Raw genomic sequence first — 18,618 nt, 5'->3', positions numbered from 1 at the left:
ATTTGAACGCTCGTGGCACACGGGCCAGGTCCCGGAGGACTGGAAAAGGGCCAATGTGGTCCCCATTTTCAAGAAAGGGAGGAAGGAGGACCCAGGCAACTATAGGCCAGTCAGTCTCACCCCCATCCTAGGCAAAGTCTTTGAAAAAATTATCAAGGCTCACATTTGCGAGAGCCCGGCAGGACAAATTATGCTGAGGGGAAACCAGCACGGGTTCGTAGCAGGTAGATCATGCCTGACTAATCTAGTCTCTTTTTATGACCAGGTTACAAAATGCCTGGACGCAGGAGTAGGGGTTGATGTTGTATACTTAGACCTCAGAAAGGCCTTCGATGCGGTATCCAACACCATACTGGTAAACAAGAGGCTGTGACTTGGATGACTACACAGTCCGGTGGGTGGCGAATTGGCTGGAGGGTCGCACCCAGAGAGTCGTGGTGGATGGGTCGGTATCGACCTGGAAGGGTGTGGGCAGTGGGGTCCCGCAGGGCTCGGTCCTTGGACCGATACTCTTCAATATCTTCATCAGCGACTTGGACGAGGGAGTGAAGTGTACTCTGTCCAAGTTTGCGGATGACACAAAACTGTGGGGAGAAGTGGACACGCCGGAGGGCAGGGAACAGCTGCAAGCAGACCTGGACAGGTTGGACAAATGGGCAGAAAACAACAGAATGCAATTCAACAAGGAGAAATGCAAAGTGTTGCACCTAGGGAGGAAAAATGTCCAGCATACCTACTGCCTAGGGAATGACCTGCTTGGTGGAATGGAAGTAGAAAGGGATCTTGGAGTCCTAGTGGACTCCAAGATGAATATGAGTCGGCAGTGTGACGAAGCCATCAGAAAAGCCAATGGCACTTTATCATGCATCAGCAGATGCATGACGAACAGATCCAAGGAGGTGATGCTTCCCCTCTGTCGGGCGCTGGTCAGACCGCAGTTGGAATACTGTGTGCAGTTTTGGGCGCCGCACTTCAAGAGGGATGTGGATAACCTGGAGAGGGTCCAGAGAAGGGCCACTCGTATGGTTAAGGGCTTGCAGGCCAAGCCCTATGAGGAGAGACTGGGGCACCTGGACCTCTTCAGCCTCCGCAAGAGAAGGTTGAGAGGCAACCTTGTGGCTGCCTATAAGTTCATCACGGGGGCACAGAAGGGAATTGGTGAGGTTTTATTTACCAAGGCACCCCCCGGGGTTACAAGAAATAATGGCCACAAGCTAGCAGAGAGCAGATTTAGACTAGACATTAGGAAGAATCAGTCAGAATCATAGGCTTCACAGTTAGAGTGGCCAAGGTCTGGAATGGGCTCCCAAGGAAGGTGGTGCTCTCCCCTACCCTGGGGGCCTTCAAGTGGAGGTTAGATAAGCATCTAGCTGGGGTCATCTGAACCCAGCACTCTTTCCTGCCTATGCAGGGGGTCGGACTCAGTGATCTATTGAGGTCCCTTCCGACCCTAGCATCTATGAATCTATGTAAGACTCCTCCACTCCCAGCTGCCCCCCCCACCTCATTATGTGTTGTAGAAGTGAGGGGAAAACAGAACCCTGTCCTAACATGCCCAAGGAATGGAGACACCCAGATCAAACCAAAAAGGCTTTAATCCACCAATGCTCTATGGCACAAGGTACCAGCACAGTTCCAGTCAGAAGCCTATGTACTTACATGGGTAGGAAAGAGCCAGGGTCAGAGGAGCCACACAGAAGGCACAGGCAGTCACCAGCTATCAGGGGTTAGGAAGTGGCTGAAGACACCTATGGTTACAGTTCTGACCTGGGCTCCAGGATGCTGTGTTCCATGGCAAGGTCTTCCAGTGGGGCCTACAGAGTCACTCACTGCTCCTGGCCTGGAGAAAACCAGGATGGTGCCCTCTTCTGGGTGATGTGGCAAGGAAACGTTACCAGACCCTTACTCAGGAGCCAGTACATCCTCAAGTCACCCACTAGATGGCATCTTGACTCACTCTACAGAAGCTGGCTCTAAGCACAAGTGGGATCACCAGCTGCAGGGCAGAACTTGCAGGGTACCAGAACAGAGGGAAAGCAGTTGAGGGGCTGTATAGAAGCTGAAGTCACCACCACCTCTTGCATTCCCAGAGCTACACTCAAGTATGCATTAGCCAGCTAGTGGTGCTAAAGTAGGGCAACAGAACGTGGAACTGTTGCCAACCCCCTACTCGAAGACAGGTAAGTGTAGCAGCTCTTTATGGCTAAATAACTAGCTATTTTAGGTAACTAGGCAGGCTTGGACAAATGTATCCTGCTAGCCTGCTCTTTTTTCCCCTTCAACAGCCTGTACTTAGCCAGGAGCCCTGGTCATCCAAGAGTGCCCTGCTCCATTAAGGAGGAGCAGATGGACCACAGAGAAGTCTCAAGCTTTTTATGGTGTTTAGGTGATGTCAGGGAACATGGCAGGTGAGGCAGGACAACACACCACCTTGGCACAGAAGGCATGCACAGTTCATCCCATGGCAGTGGAGGGAAAAGGGACCTGGTCAGACAATTTCTCATTAAGGAACACAGGAAATGCCAAAGCAGCAGGAAGTATTTGAGCAGACAGAAGTTGGGATGCTGGGGGCAGGGTGAAGAGACTCACAGCACTTTCACTAGGTATGGGGAAGGGTTTAAACTGAGGCTATCAGGGCAAGAACGAGGCATAACACTGAATGCTGCTGTGGAGGCCTGGTAAGTTTCCTGCTTTGGTGCAGGAGCCAAGATCCACTACATGGGGCCAATGCAAATACTATTAGTAGTGAATGAACAGAAAATAGCACCTCCTGCCCAAAGACAAGGCAGGTGAAAGTCCATCCTAGATGAGTTCTCACAGTACTCTGTGCAGCTGTGCACGCAGGTTACCAGTGCCATCAGAGCTCAGTGAAAGGGAGTAGATGGCTGCAGTCTCCAAAGCAGTGAAGAAGCAAGGCCAATTCCCCGAGTCTCTCTGGAGGCCTGAAAACAGTGTCAGGGACTGTGGGCGCCATTCCAGACATGCCTGGAGTGGCAGAAGCACACTCTGCCAGCTCATCCATTCATCACTCTCGGTGTGTTTTCACAGGCTCGGTGCTTGAACTTTCCCTGAGGGAGAGAGAAGGAGGTAGGCACTGGAATCAGTGACTGCAGTGATTCACAGGTCCCCAGCACATTCCTGGGTAGGCACAGAGGAGGCTTCCAGGCCAAACTAGCCAAGACAAATTAAAGGGAAGAGGGCAGCAGACTAGGTGGAAAGCTCCCCAGCACTTCACCTACTCACCACCTGCATACATGTGTACCACAGGTGCAGGCCACTGCCACCTAAAATGCTAGACTGGAAGTGACACCTAACTCACCAGTGCCAGGGACCAGGTTTTGCACTGGACAGTTCTGGTCTCTAGGCTCACACTGGTGTGCAGGTTTTTCCCTGGAGTCCTGTGATGATGTGTGGCACAGCCCCCAACCTCCCCACCCCCACAGTGCAGATGGTGTGGTAGTTTTCCCTGCTGGTGGAGAAGCAGCCACTAGATCCAGCCAGTATCAGACTCCTGCATTTTGAGTCCATGTTCCTGGCTGCAGGATCATTGGCACCAAGGGGAGAAAAGGGCACAGCAGAATGGTAGTGGGGAGGTCTACCATATGAGCACATACCAACCATTTTCAAACCAATGCAAGAGACACATCTGTAGCTAGTGATAAATTTCTTCCAACTATGAAAGTTTCTGTGGCTACTACCAGGCCCACCAGCTCAGAGAGGACAGGTCTGCAGGAACTCACCAGGCAGGGAAATGTGAGGAGCCATCTGGGGTCCCTCCATTCTGGCCTCCCATGCCTGCAGACAGGAGGAAGTGCAGTCATTGAGCTAGTAGGGATCCACAGCCAGACAATCCAGCATGCGCCTTGTTAGCCACGAGCCAAAGGGCAGGGAGACTTTGGGACAAGACAGTCCCTGCCTGACTGGGTGAAACCCATGTGCCGGAGGGCTGGGCTCTGGCCCCTTCTGGGGCAGGGAGGGAAGCAGCATTACAGGGAACAACCAGACAGTCTCCAGCTGCAAGCCCTCTTCTGGGCTCAGTGACTTTTCTTTGGTTTGGTGGATGGGAGGCCTGGCCTAGAACTGCCCTGCTTTCCCCTCCCCCCGTGCCCAGGGCTCCCTGGTGCAAAATACGGAGAAGCACTGGTACCCTTGCACGGCAACAGGCATCCAGCCGGGATGGACCAGGGCCCCGGCTGGGATCCAGCGAGTCCAATCCTTCTCCCGTGGGCCGGATGCAAACGCTTGGGTCCTCGATCCGGAGCCGGGCTGGAGGCTGCTTGAGCAGCACCCAGGAAGGCCAAGCCGCCTCCGGGGGCCCCGACACTAGCAGGCCGTTGCCAGGCCGCAGCGGGCAGAGCTCTGCGCGCCCAGTGGGACCCAGCGCAGGGAAGCCTGGAGCCTTGGCTGCCGCCGGCCCCCGCCTGCACCGCCCGTCGCAGCGCGCGCTCAGCTCGGGCCGGGCCGCAGCCGCAGGCCCCGGGAAGGCCCCAGGCCTTGCGGCGCGGGCCGGGCCGTACCTGGGCGGCAGCAGAGCGCGGTGACAGCGCCGCCGTAGACGCGCCAGGCGAGCTGGATGGCCACGAGGCTGAGGCCGAGCCAGAGCAGCAGCAGCTGGAAGAGCGCCGCGCGCAGGTCCTGCGCCTCCCACTCGGCCGCGAAGTCCCGGCCCAGCCCGGCCAGGCCCCGCAGCGCTCGCGCCGGCGCCTCCCAGCAGCTCAGCCATGGAGCCGCCATTGCCCCCGCAGCCCACACTGCGCAGGCGCTCAGGCGTCGCTCAGCGCCGTCGCTATGCTAGCGGCTCTGCCCGGAGTACGTGACCAGGGGCGGGGCGGGGTCGCGCAGCCCGCGTGGGTGGGTGTGTCTGTGTTTGCTGCGCCCGCCCGCCCGCCTGCCAGAGCCGCGGCACGCAGCTCCGCCGGCACTGGCGGCCCCGGGCAGTGGCGAGGTCAGTCCGGGGCCGCGCAGCAGTCGGAGCCTGGCCCCAGCCCCGCGCCGGGCCCGGGAGCCCGAGGGAGCCGCTTGCTCCTGTTCGGGCCCGTGCCAGTGCTGCTCCCCGCCCGGTTCCCGGCTCGTCCCTGCCCCGTGCCTGCGGCCCCAGCCCGGCTCGTCGGGGGGCGGGCTCGGGGGAGGCGCTGGCAGTCACGCGGGGGGGACTCCCGCAGCCGCGCCCCTCCCGCCCTTTGCAGGAAGCGCTCCCGAGGCTGCTCTTTTACTTTCCTTTCTCCGCAGCCCGGTCCGGCCTGTGCCACCTTCGCCGAGTGGGTCCACACTGCGGTGTTAGCCTGTAAGGTGCCAGACCTCTTTGCTCCACAGCGCTGAGCGGTACTGAATTAGACCCTTTCCTGAGTCTGAAGGGGCAGGATTATACCCTCAGAACAGGTAAGAGCGCTGCTGCCCTGTGAGGGGCTAACGTGCCATCCCACAGCATGCCCTAGTCTTTGCCGGGTAGTGAACAGGCACTGGTCTTACCTTGGCAGTTTGGCATGCACCTCGCTTTGGGTTTGCCTGGGCAGCCACTCCTTCACTTGCTGTAGCGCTGTACAGCACCACCGGCCATGATACCCAAGAGGCGTGTGCCAGACCACAGCACTACCCCTCTAGCTTAGGAAGTGTGCCAGCCTTGTGCAGGCCCTTCTGCCAGATAAGCTTCCCTGTGCACCCTCTGCCTTCAACCTCACGGTCTGCAGCACTGCTCTGCACCTGCAAGGACCCAAGAAGACCCCACCTGCCTCAGGTGGTGGTAGAGTAAAGCTAGGCTGGGCAGAAGCTGCCCACTTCCTTGAGATGTGTGGCTCTCATGAGAAGCATGTGGAGCTTGGCTGGCTGTGAAGAGCAGGGCTCTGACCACCAAGTTTGCTCCCTGCCTTTCGTACATGGCGCTTAGCTTGAGAGGATCCTTTTGCAGATTCAGTGCGGCCTCCTCATAGGCCCAGGAGCCAAGTGGCCCTTCAGCCCACTGTCAGACGGAGACACGGAGGCACAGGGAAGGAAGGAAGGGTGCACAACCAGAAGCAGAATCCAGGAGTTCTGGCTTTTAGTGTAGATCTCCCCATATCCTGTCATTCACCCCCTTACTTCCTCAAAGCAGTTCTCCTGCAGGGTTTGACCCAGACCTAGTTTCCACACCGTCTGTGTCCCTGTTTGGCAGGAGCAGCATGCAGGCCCAGGAGAGCCCAGCTGAGATTGATGAGAGCCTCTACTCAAGGCAGCTGTGAGTGCCAGTGCTGAGCATTGAGGGAAAAATAAGAGGGAGCATGTCAGCCAACATGGCTGGAGCTGAGCATGAGGGGTGTTAACAAAGGAGGCAGAGGGGCATGAATGATGTGTGACCGCCCATGGCTGAGGGGGTGTGGCAGGAGCAAGGTAATGGCGAGTGTAAGCAGTGTGGGGGGATGGCAAGCGCAAGTGTCGGCGACCACCCACAGACGCTGTCAGCGGCTGGGGTGGTGGGATGGCGAGCGGCGGTTGGCAGCACCTTTTTCTAAGGGGTGATCCTCTGCTTCTCTGTCATATGGCAGTAGGAGGTGTAGCCTGCTGGCCCCAAGAGCCTGTTCAGCACTTGTGGACTGCAAGTTGGACAGTCCTGTACTAAGGCACCAAACCCTGGCAGGAAGAGGAGTGGGGGCTCTTGAGCACTGTGTTCAGAGCAGGAGGAAGGGTGAGGGTTTGTGGGGCACAGGCCAAGGCAGGAGGAGGGTGATGGTCTCTGGGGCTGTGGCAGGGGGGGGTTAGACAATCCAGTGTTTGGGTGCTGTGGCAGAGGCAGGAACCAAGGGCTGCAGTCCCATGAGAAGGAGACCTGTTCACTGCATGCACAGTTCTCCCCAGCATACCTGCCCTGTGCTCACCCTGCAGGTATGTGCTGGGCCACGAGGCCATGCGTAGGTTGGCCAGCACCTCTGTGTTGGTGTCAGGAATGAAGGGGCTGGGTGTGGAGATTGCCAAGAACGTTATCCTGGCTGGCGTTAAATCTGTCACTGTGCACGACCCAGGTGATGCCCAGTGGAGCGACCTCTCTTCACAGGTAAGCTGATTGCATTGGCTGCCCTCTGCACTGTTCCAGAATTGCCCCTTTTTGGAAGGTATGACCCATCCTGGCCTGCGCTGGTCTGGATTTGGACCTGGTATCTGGCCTAGGGCCGCTATGTAGGAGCCAGGCTCTCTACCACATACTAGCATGTACTAGCATGGCAGCAGCCAAACAATTAACTCTGGGAGGGATACAGGGCAGGGGTATGGATTGGACTTTGAACAGAAACTGTCCCTCTGCTCAGGGGCATGTTTCCAGGGTGGTGCTGCCCACAAAGTCAGCCTAACAGTTGATGCTAGACTCTGGGTAGGAGCTTTGCTAGGGTACTCCCAGGATGCCCCAAACTTCCCTTGAGAGGGTGGGCATTGGGATATCATGGACACAGAGCATGCCAGAAAGGCATGTGTCCCTAAACCAGGCATGACAGACCAACCATGACCCTGTGGCTATGGAGCCACCACAGCTTCTACCCACTGGCTGTAGAGTCTGATACTGGCTGGATCTAGTGGCTGCTTTATGGATTAAATTCAGCTCTACTGGACCAGTGGAGCTGCATCTGTCACATTCTCAGCTGCTGTATGCCTCCCTACTCACTATGCAGCGGTGGCTGTGTTTAGTTCTTCTTGTCAGAGAATGACGTGGGTCACAACCGAGCCATAGCTTCCCAGAAGCGCCTCGCAGAGCTCAACAGCTACGTGGTTGTGACAGCCTATACTGGGGCCCTGTCTGAGAGCTTCCTGGAGGCCTTCCAGGTAAGGTGAGGCTGAGATATCTATTGGTAGGGTGGGCACCGGGTATTCAGTGGGGAGAGAGCTGATGCCAGGGGATGGAGAGCAGCAGGTTTGAGTCAACTTTCAGAGGTGGCCAGTGTAAGCCATGAGCCAGTTTACTGCCTCCAATGAGGGCCGGGAAGCGGCTCCAACTTGTCCTAGGTTCTGGAATAAATTAAGCCCTAGCTGTCGTCTTCTTTTCCTATAAAGCAGTTTTGGGATTACTTCTCATATCAAAGGACAGCAAACAGTATTTGCATGTGATCTACCTCAAATCAACCCGGGCACTCCCCGTCCGCCCTGCAGCAGCAGTATCCAGCAGGACTGTTGGCTGGTGCCTGCAAAAGGCAGCAGTGTCCCTGGATGACAGGTGTCAAAGCCAGCTGAGCATCCAAGGGAGCAGTTGTGCAGGAATAGGAAGGGCATTCCCTGGGAGCAAGTCCTTGCAGAAAGTAGGCACTGAGCAGCTAGTGGCATGGGGGAGCTCACCACACTGAATCCTGGTGAGCACAGCTGACACTACAGCACTGATTGCACTGGGTACTAATGCTTGCTCCTGGTCTAGGTTGTGGTACTGACCAACTCCTCCCTGGAGGAGCAGCTCTACATCAGTGACTTCTGCCATGCCAGGAACATCTGCTTCATCGTTGCTGACACAAAGGGACTGGCTGGGTAAGTGTACAACAGCCAGGAATCACCAGGGACCGCAGTACACGCATCTCAACTGCTGCCCAGCAGAGGGCATTGAGGGAGTGGGCTAGGGTACTGGCTGTGGAGGAGCTCCTGGCATCTCCAGCATCTTTGGTGGGGAGTGGTAGGGCAGGGCATTGTAACCTCATTCCTATCCCCTGGCTCTAGGCAGCTCTTCTGTGACTTTGGGCAACATTTTGTTGTCCATGACCCCACGGAGGTTGAGCCCATTTGTGCCTACATCCAGCACATCTCACAGGTATGTCAGAGCTAGACAGTGCTCCCTTCCAACTCTGAGACCACTGCCAGAGAGTCACCAGCAGGGCTCCAGTACATCACTGTCCCTAATGTTACCTCATCCCCAGCTGCTCCCCAGCCTTTTGCTGTGTCTAGCATCTTCCATGGTCCCCAAAGTCCTGTGTCACCCACTGCCTCCACTGTTCCCTCACTTTCCTCATCCCCAATGTCTCCTCAGTATCCTCTGGTGTCCTCTCACTGCCCCCCAACTGTGACTTCCAACTCCTGACATCTCTTACCCTCACTGCTCCAAGATCTCTAGTGTCCTCAGTGTCCCTTTAATGCCTTGAATCCTCACCTCTCCCAAAGACTTCTCTCCAGCCCCCTAAAACTTAGGCTCTCCTCCTCTCCCTGACTTCCTCACTGCCTCTTGCCATTCCCCAAACCCTGCCCACTGACTTGCTCTTCTTGGCATCCATGGGGTCACCAACCCAGCTGGGTTTTGCTAGTGTCACTAATTTTTTTTCTAGGACAACCCCGGAGTCTTAACCTGTGTAGACAAAGAAGGCCATAGCCATGACTTTGTGAGTGGCGACTTTGTGACGTTCTCAGGTGTGGAGGGCATGACCGAGTTGAATGCCTGTGAGCCTCGTGCTGTCCGTGTGCTGGGTGAGCCCCATCCCCAGAACCCCATTGGTTCAAGTGGAATCCCAGGTGGAGGCAGCAAATTCTAGGGTGAACCTGCTCTGATGACTGTGGGGGCTGGGATGTACTTATCCATTGAAAACCACCATATCTTTAGCCCCAACCCCCCATTTGGGGCATAGAGAGTGCATGCAGCTTCCCACTGACTCTCTATTCTGAACATAACCCTGTCTATTAACACCACTGGCTTCTGGGCTTGGTCAAGCCTGCCCAAACTGTACCTGAGCCCATGGCAGAATCCTCAGCCTTGGCAATGTGATTCTGGGCTGCATGGACCTTTGCCGCAGTGGATGCTACTGCAGGTTTTGTTCTGGCCTGTACTATAATGTGGGGCAGAGCTGTGCTTGGGGAAGGTGTCCATTGAGTGCTGGCTCAACCCAAAGCCAGATGTGGCTCTGTCTGGAGCTAGGTCTGGCCATCTCTTTGTGTTCTCTTTTCCCACTCCCTACTGTTTCTCCCAGCTCTTACAGCATCCATGGAGGCCCTTGGGCAGGGGTGGACTTGGCTGGCCCCACATAGGGATAGCTAGCCTTGTTTTCGCACAAAAGCACCCCTCATGCAGGTACTATTTTTCCTAGGCGAGTACATGCTGGAGATTGGCGACACAAGCTCTTTCTCTCCATACCAGCGTGGGGGCCTTGTCACTCAGGTGAAGGTGCCCCAGGAGCACTCCTATGTAAGTGTCAGACAGAAAGGGGGCCCAAAAATGTTGTTTTTTTTCCGTTATCCAATTTATTATTATCATTATGACAAAGGGGGGTGAGGGGCAGGGTGTGATACTAAAAGTTTGTCTGGGGGTGCCAGGAATCTGGGTATGGTACTGCCTGGCAGTACCCAGTTCATATAATCATAGAGCTAGAAGTTGAAAGTTATTGACAAGTTCACCTTTTAGCCAAAATGGTTTCTTGCTGTGCTTCCTATCCTTCCATCACATTGGGATAGTCTGCTCTTGTGCCCTTTAGTATGGCTTTTTAAAAGTACAGTCAGTTCTCCTTCTCCTCAGACTTGCCTCTCATAGGATTCTGTGCACCAGTTCCCCAAGTTTTTGTTAAAGTCTGCTTTTTGGAAGTCCTGCTGCTCTATTCTGCTGCACTTTCCTTCATTTTGTTGCAATGTTGAACTCCATCATTTCATGGTCATGCCTTTTAGGCATTTTATGCATTTTTACCTTCAGATTTTCAACCAGTTCCATCCTATTAACCATCATCAAACCAAAAAGAACTTCTCTCTTAGGGGAAAGTTTCTCCACCATCTGTATCAAAAGGTTTCGTGCACACTCCCAAATCTTGCCAGACTGTCTATTAACTGCTGAGTTTCCTTCCAACCGATGTCCTGGTAATTAAAGTTCCTTGTAAACACCAGGTCCTGCAATTTGGATACTTCCAAATTCAGTTAGTTACTTAAAAAATATCTTGTCCATCTCTTCCCCTTTATAGCAGGCACCCACTGGGACAGCCCCTTTGTTTCCCCCTTTTACCTCAATCTTTGCCCCTTTTACCTCAATCTTCGTACAATAGTGAGAGTGCTTAGGTGCTGCTTTGGCCTTGTACTCAGATCCCTAGTGCAGAACTCAGCCATAGAGCACTCTGACTTCTCTACCCACAGGAGCCTCTGAGAGCAGCCCTGGCCAACCTGAAGATCAAAGATGCAGACCCTGAGAAGCAACAGCGCTACCATAGCCTGCACCTGGCCTTCCAGGCACTGCATGTCTTCTGCAAGGAGCAGAGTCGACTTCCCCAGCCAAGAGTGCAGGTGAGGGCTTGCCACACTAGGCCCTATCTACCTCTTGCAGGGCTGCTGTCCCATTGGGTTCCGGGTCATTTGTGCCCTGGCATTTCCTAGCCACACTAGTCAGCACAGTGGGGTTTGTCCCTATTCCCAGTGGGCATTCCAGCTCTGCCTAGCATGCTCTACCCAGGATGCATGCACCATCTGCCCTTGTATGTGCCTAGCCATCGACTGGCCTGTGCCTATGCCTGCCCCTGCCCAGCAGGGTCTATGCCCTGTCTGTGCCCTCCATGCTCCATCTGCACCTGATGCATGTCTTTTCTCTAGGTGGATGCTGAGCAGTTACTGAAGCTGGCTCAAGACCTGAATGTGCAGCAGGAGCCACTGGAAGAGGATCTGGTGCGGGCATTTGCCAGCATGAGTGCTGGAGAGCTGAGCCCCATTGCTGCCGTTTTTGGGGGCCTGGCTGCCCAGGAAGTGCTGAAGGTGAGCAAGCAGGCTTGTAGTCGGGGTCCAGACATTACTTCCTGTAGACCTCCCCTTCTGTCCTAAGAAGGTATCTGTCCTGAGGTTAGCTGATGGCATGGCAGAGGAGCAGGGCTACACGTGGGTGCTGAGCGTAAAGCTCTGCCAGCAAGATGTAGAGCGGGTGCGGACAAGTGAGCAGAATGAGTGGTGCCTGTTAGGGCTGTGCAAAGTTTTGGTTGCCAATTTTGATTCTGAGGAGATTCGGCCCATTTTGGTGGCCGAATCTGAATTGAATCAGGAGACCCCTGCTCTCCCTAAGACAAAACGCAAAGTGTTTGTTGTGGGAGACTCCATCCTGAAGGGGACTGAGGGGATAATCTGCTGCTTCCCGGGAGCCTGAATCCGAGACATTGTGAAAAAGATCCCTGAGCTCCTCTAACCCACTGACCGCTACCCTATCCTCCTTATCCATGTGGGCACAAATGACATGGCTTGCAGTGCTCCCAGCCGGGTCCTGAAGTGCTACAGGGATTTGGGAGCAAGTCTTAAGGGGTTGGGGGTGCAGGTGGTGTTTTCATCAATCATCCCGGTTTCAGGCTAGTCTGAGAAAGGAGAGGAGGATCAAGGTAGTGAACCAAAGACTGCGGCGCTGGTGTCATCGGGAAGGCTTTGGCTTCCATGACAACAGTCCACTCTTTGGTGAGAGAGGCAGTAAGCTGCTGGGAAGGGACAGCTTCTACCTCTCTTCGCTGGGGAAGAGGCTTTTCTCAGCCACACTGGCTGACCTGCTCCACCGGGCTTTAAACTAAGCCCGCCGGAGGATAGGGGGACTACTGCCACTGCTGGCCCACTGAGCAACTCTTGCAAAGCCAGCAGGCCAAGGAACTTAAGGGAGCGCACCCCCTGCCCCAGCCCTGGAACGAGCTGTAGGCAAGGCAAGGGCCCCCAAAGAGACACTTACATGCCTGTACACAAATGCCAGGAGCTTGGGAAATAAACAGGAGGAACTTGTCCTCCTGCTTAACACAAATAATTACAATGTCATAGGGATAACAGAGACCTGGTGGGACTCCACCCATGACTGGGGCACAGATATAGATGGCTATACCCTGGACAGGAGAGATCAAGTGGACAAAAGGAGTGGGGGTATAGCTCTGTATGTCAAAGAAAACTACGTGTCCCTGCAAGGCAACATTGGTGCCCAGGGTGGACGACCGGAAACCCTCTGGGTTAAAATTCGTGGGGACACAATGGTGGGAGTCTACTACAGACACCCTACCCAGGATCAAGACCTTGACCAGGAGTTCGCTAGGGAATTGGCTGAGGCTGCACGCTCCTGGTGCATGGTTGTCATGGGAGACTTCAACTACCCAGACATCTCATGGGAAGAGCACTTGGCCAAATCTGAGTGGTCACAAAGCTTTCTCTCGTGTGTGGATGAGCTCCATCTGATGCAGGAAGTCTACGGGCCGACAGGAGGTAAAGCTCTGCTCGACCTGGCACTGGCAATGAGGGACGACCTAATCAGTGACCTAACGATTGAAGGGAAGCTGGGTGACAGTGATCACAAGCTGATCACCTTCACCATCCGCAAGTCAGTCAGCAATACAGAAGTCCTCGACTTCAGGAAAGCTGACTTTGACAAGCTCAGAAGGTTTGTCAGTGAGGCCCTAAAGGACCACAGCCCAAAGGGGATGGGAGTTCAGGAAGAGTGGTTGCTCCTCAAGGGAGTGATCCTGGATGCGCAAACAAAGTCTGTCCCATCTTGGAGGAAAGGCAGAAAAAGGGCACAGCAGCCCCCTTGGCTCTTCAGGGAACTAGCGGACCTCCTGCATCTAAAAAGAAAGACCTACAAAGGATGGAGGACTGGATCCACCTCCAACAAAGAATACTCTGCACTGATCTGGACCTGCAGGGGGCAAACCAGGAAAGCCAAGGCTGCGATGGAACTCCAACTAGCTACAAATATCAGGGACAATAAAAAGTCCTTTTTTAGATATGTTGCCCTTGCCTTTCCTCTGGCAACATTGGACCCCTGCTAAACCAGATGGGACAACTGACAACCAATGCCCAGGAAAAAGGAAACTTGCCAAATGGGTAGTTTTGCATCAGTCTTTCACGAGTCCCATGGGATGCCCCTCCCCATTACAGGACAGGGTGAGGGCGATTCCTCATGAAGGAACACCTTGAGAGGCTGGACACCTTCAAGTCAGCTGGCCCTGACAGTTTACACCCTAAGGTACTCAAGGAACTGGCTAGAATCATGGCTCAGCCCCTGGCATGGATCTTTGAGAACTCCTGGCTCTCTGGTGAAGTGCCTGAAGATTGGAAGAAGGCCAATGTGGTGCCTATCTTCAAAAAAGGGAGGAAAGTGGATCCAGCAAACTACAGGCCCATCAGCCTGACCTCTGTCCTGGGGAAGGTCTTAGAAAAGATTATCAAAGAAGCCATCCTTAACAGACTGGCTGATGGCAACATCCTGAGGGATAGTCAGCACGGGTTTGTTGTGGGTAGGTCTTGGTTGACCAATCTCATTTCCTTTACGACCAGGTGATCTATCATCTGCACAAGGGGGAAGAGATTGATGTCATAAAAGTCTTTTTTAAAGTTAAGATGCATCTGGTATCCCATGATTACCTCTTGGCAAAACTGGCTAACTGCGGCCTCAGCCTTACCATGATCTGTTGACTGGGGAATTAGCTCCGCAGTAGGACCCAGAGGGTGGTGGTTGACAGAAGTCAATCTTCATGGTGCAATGTGACCAGTGGGGTCCCTCAAGGCTCTGTCCTAGGGCCTATACTATTTAGCATCTTCATTAATGATGCAGACATTGGTGTCAGGAGTGGACTGGCCAAGTTAGCCAGCAACACCAAACTCTGGGGTAAAGTACCCACACCTGAGCACAGGAGGGTGATCCAGGCAGACCTTGACAGGCTCAGGAAACGGGCGGATGAAAACCTGATTTAACATCGAAAAATGCAAGGTTCTCCACCTTGGGAGGAAAAACCTGCAGCTTGCTTATAGGCTTGGCAGTGCTACGCTGGCTAGCACTACAGATGAAAGGGACTTGGGGGTCATGATTGGCCACAAAATGAACGTAAGCCTTCAATGTGATGCTGCAGCTAGTAAAGCAAGCAAATTGCTGGGTTGCATCCATAGATGCTTCTCAAGCAGATCCCAGGATGTCATTCTCCTGTTGTACTCGGCCTTGGTGAGGCTGCAGCCGGAGTACTGCGTCCAGTTTTGGGCTCCACAATTCAAAAAGGATGTGGAGAAGCTTGAGAGAGTGCAGAGAAGAGCCATGCACATGATCAGAGGTCAGGTAAACAGACCTTATGACGAGAAGCTGAGAGCCATGGGACTCTTCAGCCCAGAAAAGCGCAGGCTCAAAGGCGATCTGGTGGCCACCTATAAGCTTAACGGGGTGCTCACCAGGATCTGGGGGAATGTTTGTTCACCAGAGCACCCTAAGGGATGACAAGGTCAAAGGGCCACGTACTCCTCCATGACTGTTTCAGGCTGGACATAAGGAAGAACTTCTTTACTGTCCGAGCCCCCAAGGTTTAGAATAGACTGCCACCAGAGGTGGTTCAAGCACCTACTTTGAACCCCTTCAAGAGGCATTTGGATGCTTATCTTGCTGGGATCCTATGATCCCTGCTGACTTCCTGCCCCTGGGGCTGGACTCAATGATCTTCCAAGATCCCTTCCAGCCCTAGTGTCTATGAATCTATGACCCGTTAGTCTCTCCGAATTGAATCAGAGGCTTCTGATTCAATTCGGAGAGATTCGATGATTTGGCCATATACACAGCTTTATATGTGGTGTTTTTTGTTTGTTTGTTCGTTTGTTTTCTACGTACCTCAAGGTACTAGGCATGGCTTGTGAATGCTGAGATAGTAGGGTGGATGGAGCATCCCATGGGACTGTTGGGGAGTCCCCCACATGCTTGGCAGCGGATCCAGGAGTGGACCAAAAGTACTTCTGGTCCACTTCCAGGCCTGCTGCCAAGAGCGCAGGGGACCTCCTCTGCCCCCTGGCTCAGTGACTGGTGCCTCCTGGGTCTGAGGGGACACCCAGGGTCCTCCCGCAGCCAATCACCAAGCCAGGAGGCACAGCAGGGGTCCGCCACTGAGTGCATAGGGGACGCTCCATCCACCCCACCATCTCAGCGTTCACAAGCTGCACCTGGTACCTGAAAATACATAGAAAAAACGTATAAAGCTGTGTCTGTGGCCGAATCACTGATTCTCCAAATCAGAATTGAATCTTCAGATTCAGCCTAATCAAATTAGGACAGTGATCCGAATCAGCAAATCGAGTCACTGCTCCTGAATTGGGCCGAATCCAAATTGAGTACTGCCCATTTCACATACCCCTAGTGCCTGTTTCTGCAGAGGCATCCGTGTTCTGCTCTGGGCTTCAGGAACACCTCCTTCCTCAAAGAAGAATGAACCTGGTTCCTTAAAGAAGGAAAAAACAAAACTTTTTCAAATTTAAATGCTACAATCCACAGTAATGTTCTCAACTTATCCATCCACATATTTCACTCAGCTGAAGTGTCTGTATTCTCCCATGGTCTTTCTTACTACCCTAGTTCACAACTAAATACAGTGCAGCTGTATGAAGACCTTAAAGCTTTTTTTCTGCCTTCTAAGACTGAGGGAATATTTCCAAGACAATACACAATGACCAAGCTAATACCAGAACATACAGATGCAGAGCACAAGAAGGATAGCTCCTAAACCAGCTGAGAGCTGTGGACCTGCTCTGAACCTGTATGTAAATGGTTTCTGCCATCATACCTACCCTGAAATTGTAATGTAAAAGTTGCTATTTCTTTTCAATCTCAGTCTTGCAAAATGGAAAGGCATATTCAGCCTTAAAAACAACCCAGACTGATAAAGGGCCTGTCATCATGGCCAAAACAGCTTATATACAGGAAGCCAAGATACAGATTTCCAAAACAGTTTTTGTCAACTTGTGACAGAGAGCCTCATCTCACAATATCAGGCGGAAGCTACCTCTAGAAACACTTGCTTCTACCTCTCAGGAACTTAGGCCAGGCAACTTTTACTTACTACCCAAAATCCACCAACCTGGCAACCCAGAGTACCCCATTGTCTCTGGCATTGGCACCATCACAGAGGGAGTTTCTGGCTATATTGAGTCTATCCCATTCTCATATGCCACTGGAGCTGCCGGCTATTTGGAAGACACCACAGATTTCTTAAAGAAACTGGTCTTCACTGACAAGCTTCCAGCTAATACCATATTCGTTTCTGTGGATGTCACATCTCTGTTCACGAGCATCCCCCATGAATTTTGATTAAAGCCATAAAGGACATTCCTGATGAAAAAATTGCTTCTGTTTCAGTTAAGCTTTTCTGCTGTCCGCGCACGCAGCTAGTCTCTGGCTTGCATCCATAGAGGCTTCTCAAGCAAATCTCAGGATGTCATCCTCCCACTGTACTCAGCCTTGGTGAGGCCACAGCTGGAGTACCGCATCCAATTCTGGGCTCCACAATTAAAAAAGGATGTGGAAAAGCTTTAGAGAGTCCAGAGGAGAGCCATGCATATGATCAGAGGACAAGAAAACAGGCCTTATGATGAGAGGCTGAGAGCCATGGGACTCTTCAGCCTGGAAAAGCACAGGCTCAGGGGTGACCTGGTGGCTGCCTATAAGTATATAAGGGGTGTACATCAGGATCTGGGGGAATGGCTGTTCACCAGAGCACTCCAAGGGATGACAAGGTCAAACGGTCACAAACTCCTCCAAGACCGTTTTTGGCTGGACATAAGGAAACACTTTTTTACTGTCCGAGCCCCCAAGGCCTGGAATTGACTCCCTCCAGAGGTGGTGCAAGCACCTACTCTGGACTCTTAAAGAAACATTTGGATACTTATCTTGCTGGGATCCTTTGACCCCAGCTGACTTCCTGCCCCTGGAGCAGAGGGCTGCACTTGATCTTCCGAGGTCCCTTCCAGCCTTAATGTCTATGAAATTTATTAAATCTATAGTTTAGGTTTTGCGGCTCCCTATACCTACAAACGAATGGCTGCCACGGACACATGTATGGCCCCCCAGTATGCCAAAATACTTATGACAGGCCTTGAAGTCCACTTCCTCCACAGCTGACCTTTTATCCCTGTGATCTACCTAAGATGCATCAATGACATCTTTGCATGGACATGGGAAGGAATTGCTAGAGAACCTTCACCAAGAATTTAATGACTTCCACCCTCCATCAAACTAGCAATTTCCACCCACCAAATTCATGACTTAGTACAGTGAAGATGGCCACATTGCCAACACATTGCATCAGAAACCAACTGACCACCACAGCTGCTTTCATGCTTTTATCGTAAGCACATGACTAAATCAATTATCTACAGCCAAGCTCTACATTACAGCTGTATCTGTATCTGCTCCGATCCCACCAACTGGAATACACACCCAAAGGGTCTACAGCAAGGATTCCTGCAGTAGCAATACACCCCTGAAACTGTCCAGACTCAGACCCTGCTCTGGCCTGCTATGATACTAACCCAGGACAAGGATAACAGTTCTTCTGGTTGTCACCACCTACAGCCTCTGGCTTGAACACCTTAGATATATCATTAATGACTTCCAGTCCCTCCTGGAAAAAGACCATCTCAAAGTAGCCCTTGGGGACAAACCTGTCCTGGCTTTTAGACAGCCCACATCGACCTCAAATGGCATCTCTCAAGGAACAGGCTGCCTAACTGCCAGTCTTACCAGGGCACCAAGCCTTTCAATGGACCCAAATATCTTCTGTGCCCCAACGCTAAAACTGAACATGTCATCACTGGACCGAATAACGTGGATTGTAACATCTGAGATTCATTCACTTGCAACTTTACCGTTACCTGAATTAGCTTTGGGGACTCCTTTTGCCCCTATGGGTTTATTGTCTGTCTGTCCTGTCTGTCTCCCCCCCAGTACTACTCTCTTCCTCTCCTTCCCTT

The 18,618-nt window shown here is 53.0% G+C and overlaps 2 protein-coding genes across 5 annotated transcripts in view; one reads left to right on the top strand and one right to left on the bottom strand.

The window, feature by feature from the left end:
• Positions 1-1,577: 1,577 nt before the first annotated feature.
• On the bottom strand, positions 1,578-4,839 carry TCTA (T cell leukemia translocation altered). Its single transcript, XM_006274944.4, has 3 exons — positions 4,518-4,839; positions 3,741-3,795; positions 1,578-3,068 (listed from the first exon to the last, which is right to left on the bottom strand). The coding sequence occupies exons 1-3, from the start codon at positions 4,732-4,734 to the stop codon at positions 3,026-3,028; spliced, it is 315 nt and encodes a 104-aa protein (XP_006275006.1). The 5' UTR covers positions 4,735-4,839; the 3' UTR covers positions 1,578-3,025.
• Positions 4,840-4,859: 20 nt separating this feature from the next.
• The window catches only part of UBA7 (ubiquitin like modifier activating enzyme 7), a 41,941-nt gene continuing 28,182 nt past the window's right edge, over positions 4,860-18,618 (top strand). Inside the window, exons 1-11 of one of the 4 annotated variants that reach the window (XM_019497012.2) lie at positions 4,860-4,945; positions 5,230-5,379; positions 6,149-6,211; positions 6,856-7,024; positions 7,648-7,782; positions 8,366-8,472; positions 8,659-8,749; positions 9,258-9,396; positions 10,011-10,108; positions 11,038-11,184; positions 11,488-11,646. In XM_019497012.2, the coding sequence (XP_019352557.1) occupies positions 6,156-6,211; positions 6,856-7,024; positions 7,648-7,782; positions 8,366-8,472; positions 8,659-8,749; positions 9,258-9,396; positions 10,011-10,108; positions 11,038-11,184; positions 11,488-11,646 (1,101 nt within the window). In that variant the 5' untranslated portion in view covers positions 4,860-4,945; positions 5,230-5,379; positions 6,149-6,155. Of the gene's footprint in view, positions 4,946-4,973; positions 5,380-6,148; positions 6,212-6,855; positions 7,025-7,647; positions 7,783-8,365; positions 8,473-8,658; positions 8,750-9,257; positions 9,397-10,010; positions 10,109-11,037; positions 11,185-11,487; positions 11,647-18,618 lie in introns of those variants that run through there. The other 3 variants (XM_019497013.2, XM_019497011.2, XM_006274937.4) reach the window with 3 other exon arrangements.

Source organism: Alligator mississippiensis, chromosome 12 (genome assembly GCF_030867095.1).
Source record: "Alligator mississippiensis isolate rAllMis1 chromosome 12, rAllMis1, whole genome shotgun sequence".
NCBI classification, from domain to species: Eukaryota; Metazoa; Chordata; order Crocodylia; family Alligatoridae; genus Alligator; species Alligator mississippiensis.
Note: the sequence above shows the minus strand (reverse complement) of the source record. Positions and strands in the feature narration are given on the sequence as shown.

Excerpts from the sequence above, each read along its gene's own strand:
- TCTA (XM_006274944.4), bottom strand. The coding sequence starts at position 4,734 with ATGGCGGCTCCATGGCTGAGCTGCTGGGAGGCGCCGGCGCGAGCGCTG. Across the intron at positions 3,796-4,517 it reads CGCGCTCTGCTGCCGCCCAG|GCATGGGAGGCCAGAATGGA; the intron begins GTACGGCCCGGC and ends TCCTGTCTGCAG. Across the intron at positions 3,069-3,740 it reads TCCTCACATTTCCCTGCCTG|GGAAAGTTCAAGCACCGAGC; the intron begins GTGAGTTCCTGC and ends TCTCTCCCTCAG.